Source organism: Oratosquilla oratoria, chromosome 9 (genome assembly GCF_046742065.1).
Source record: "Oratosquilla oratoria isolate Oo_2021 chromosome 9, ASM4674206v1, whole genome shotgun sequence".
Taxonomy (NCBI): Eukaryota; Metazoa; Arthropoda; class Malacostraca; order Stomatopoda; family Squillidae; genus Oratosquilla; species Oratosquilla oratoria.
Genome location: NC_134785.1, coordinates 37,872,103 through 37,874,602, shown reverse-complemented (window position 1 = coordinate 37,874,602; position 2,500 = coordinate 37,872,103). Strand labels below are relative to the sequence as shown.

At 39.8% G+C, this 2,500-nt stretch overlaps 1 protein-coding gene across 1 annotated transcript in view; it reads left to right on the top strand.

Moving 5' to 3' along the window:
- The window catches only part of LOC143028041 (uncharacterized), a 297,457-nt gene that overhangs the window by 232,866 nt on the left and 62,091 nt on the right, over positions 1–2,500 (top strand). Inside the window, exon 3 of the mRNA XM_076189683.1 lies at positions 1–251. This exon is cut by the window's left edge and continues 1,832 nt beyond it. Coding sequence (XP_076045798.1) covers positions 1–251 — 251 coding nt within the window. The remainder of the gene's footprint in view (positions 252–2,500) is intronic.

Genomic DNA, 2,500 nt, shown 5'->3' with positions numbered 1-2,500 from the left:
ACCATTCCTCCTCCATTTCCTCAAACTCCGACGAATCCTCTTCTCACCCTTACGCCTCCTCAGATCTAATGTTAGATAACACCGCCTCTTCCTCTGAACATCGATTCGCGTCAAATCGAAACAATACCATCAACACCAACATCACCTTAGACTCGGGTTTTACCACAAGCCCCAGCGGAGTCCAAACTGATGATGTCATTAGACCTTTGCCTTATGTCCATTACTCCGAGAACGTCTCTTATGAAGCTAAGGTGAGTTCTGTTCTTTGTTACCAAGTTTCTTCAACATTAAGCTCCTATGCTACAAAAATTTCCTAACATAGAATTTAGCCTCATTCTGTATTAAAACTAACCAATGGTTAGTCACCATTGTCTAGTGACTAATTATATTATCTACTGACAAGCGCTAGGTGATTTCATTCAGCCAAGGAGTACCCGAATTAAGGTGATTAACTGATGAGACTAATGTACATTGTGTTACCCAATATACCAATGTAGAGACCAACAATGCGAGACGAACGTCGAAAAGAATCACAACTCTTCTACTCATTTTAAATCCATATCAATACCCTCTTGTGTGTATGGAGATGTAGCACTCAGTCTTTGACCTAAGCTAAGGATCTTTATTACCATATACCATATACCAAAAGCTTTTTCCCCCTTACAAGGGAGGTAGCCTTAAAACAAAGGTATAGAAACCACTCCCACCCATTTCATCCCCTATATACTCCACTCCCCTCTACCCTCTTCCTCACTCTTATCTTGACACCTTCTGGATGAGATGAATGGATGGGGTAAAAGGGGCATTGGGAAAGAAGGGAATGTCTGTTGAGGAAGGACGGGAGAAGACAGAAGATAGGGGTGAATAGAGAATAGTTGTGTATGGATGATGCTGTGATGCATGAGGGGGAGTGGGTGGGTGAGGGGGGTTGAGTATGTATGAGAAATAAATTGACGCACCCCGAAGGGAATTCTCCCCGTCTTCTCTTTTTCTGAACGAGGGGACGGAGAGGAGGGTGTCACTGATTCAATGAAGCGGCCTTGCTGTGGACGTGCTGTGTCTTGCGGTACTGATTCTGACCCAGGATAGTGGACAAGACGCATGGATGACCCGTCATCCAGGATCTTTATTAGCTTCAAATATATCTTTAAATTTTTTTTATTATTTTTCTTTAAAGCGAGGCGACAACCGACAACAGAAATAGACCCACAATGATATGATACAGAAAAAAGTACAATGTTTCTTCGTGTAGAAATCTGTAGGAGGAACCAAAGACTGTTGCTGACCATTGTAAATTTGAGAGAATAGCTATTGTTATTACTCTACAGTATATGTCGTGTAACTTATTCACCTGAGTCCCGTGAACTTTATTCGGATAAATGAAATAACCTAGTGTTTACTTATTCAACTTCGAGGGTTTTGTGATGATATATCAGAATACATGTGTATTTTCTCAACTCCTAATCAAACAATATATTCAAAGATGAACATCTCGCCATCCCACCCCGACGCAGTGAGAAGTTAAAAACCCTTGTAGGGCAGAGCCCTGTCAGTTGCGGTAAGCCGCTCATTCCAATTACTCCTAAGTCATTTGGAGAATAAAGACCCTTGGATACTCATATCGCCCCTCTCCAATTCATTCTATTGCTAAAATATCAATTTCTGTCGGATTCTGTGCAAGCTTCGCAGAAAACATTGCCCCCATTTTCAACAACTTTTAAGAGCTGAATTCTATCTTGAATTGGCAACAACTATCGAAATAAAATATATAACACCGATTTACCAGAATTTAGAAAACTTGGAATGAAAAAGTAGAATATACTTGAGTCCCATATATAACGTACCTAACGATTATACTTATGAATGAAAGCGTTGGTTAAGAGGATTATATTGCGGGACTCCGAAATGCACAAAGAACTTAAGTACACTTCGGTACATTTGAATACTCTGAAGTTTGAGTCCCTCGTTTGCACCACTAGATGTACCCGATGGCATTTATCAATAGAGGCATTTCTGGATCATAGTACTTTGCCGAAGGGAACGGAACATCATTAAAACAAATGCTCCCTTTCGTGCGGCCAGACTTAGATGGTTTGCAAAAGCAATGAAAAAAGTATAGTAAACCTTACTCTTTGCTTACTGCTCCCAAAGTGCTTGACTTTCCTTTTTTATGAAAAAATAGAAGAAAAAGGAAAAGAAAATCTCTGTGGATGAACGCATCTGTTATAAGATCGTGAGAATCTTTATTATTCAAAAGATTGTACATCTCTTTAGATCATATGCACGTACATTGGTGCAGCGTTTAATTAAAATCTTATAAGTTTTGGAGCTAAGTTTGTAGTACTTGCGTTTTTTTTCTGCCATGAAATTAGAAAACTTATAACGGAAAACTTCTTCAGCGAGACAATTCCATTCCTTTATCTCTGTAATCTCTCTTGACCCAGAGTATACCATGCTCGCCCTTCGTTATGATTATGGTTCTGAGTCAATCCCAGAGGAG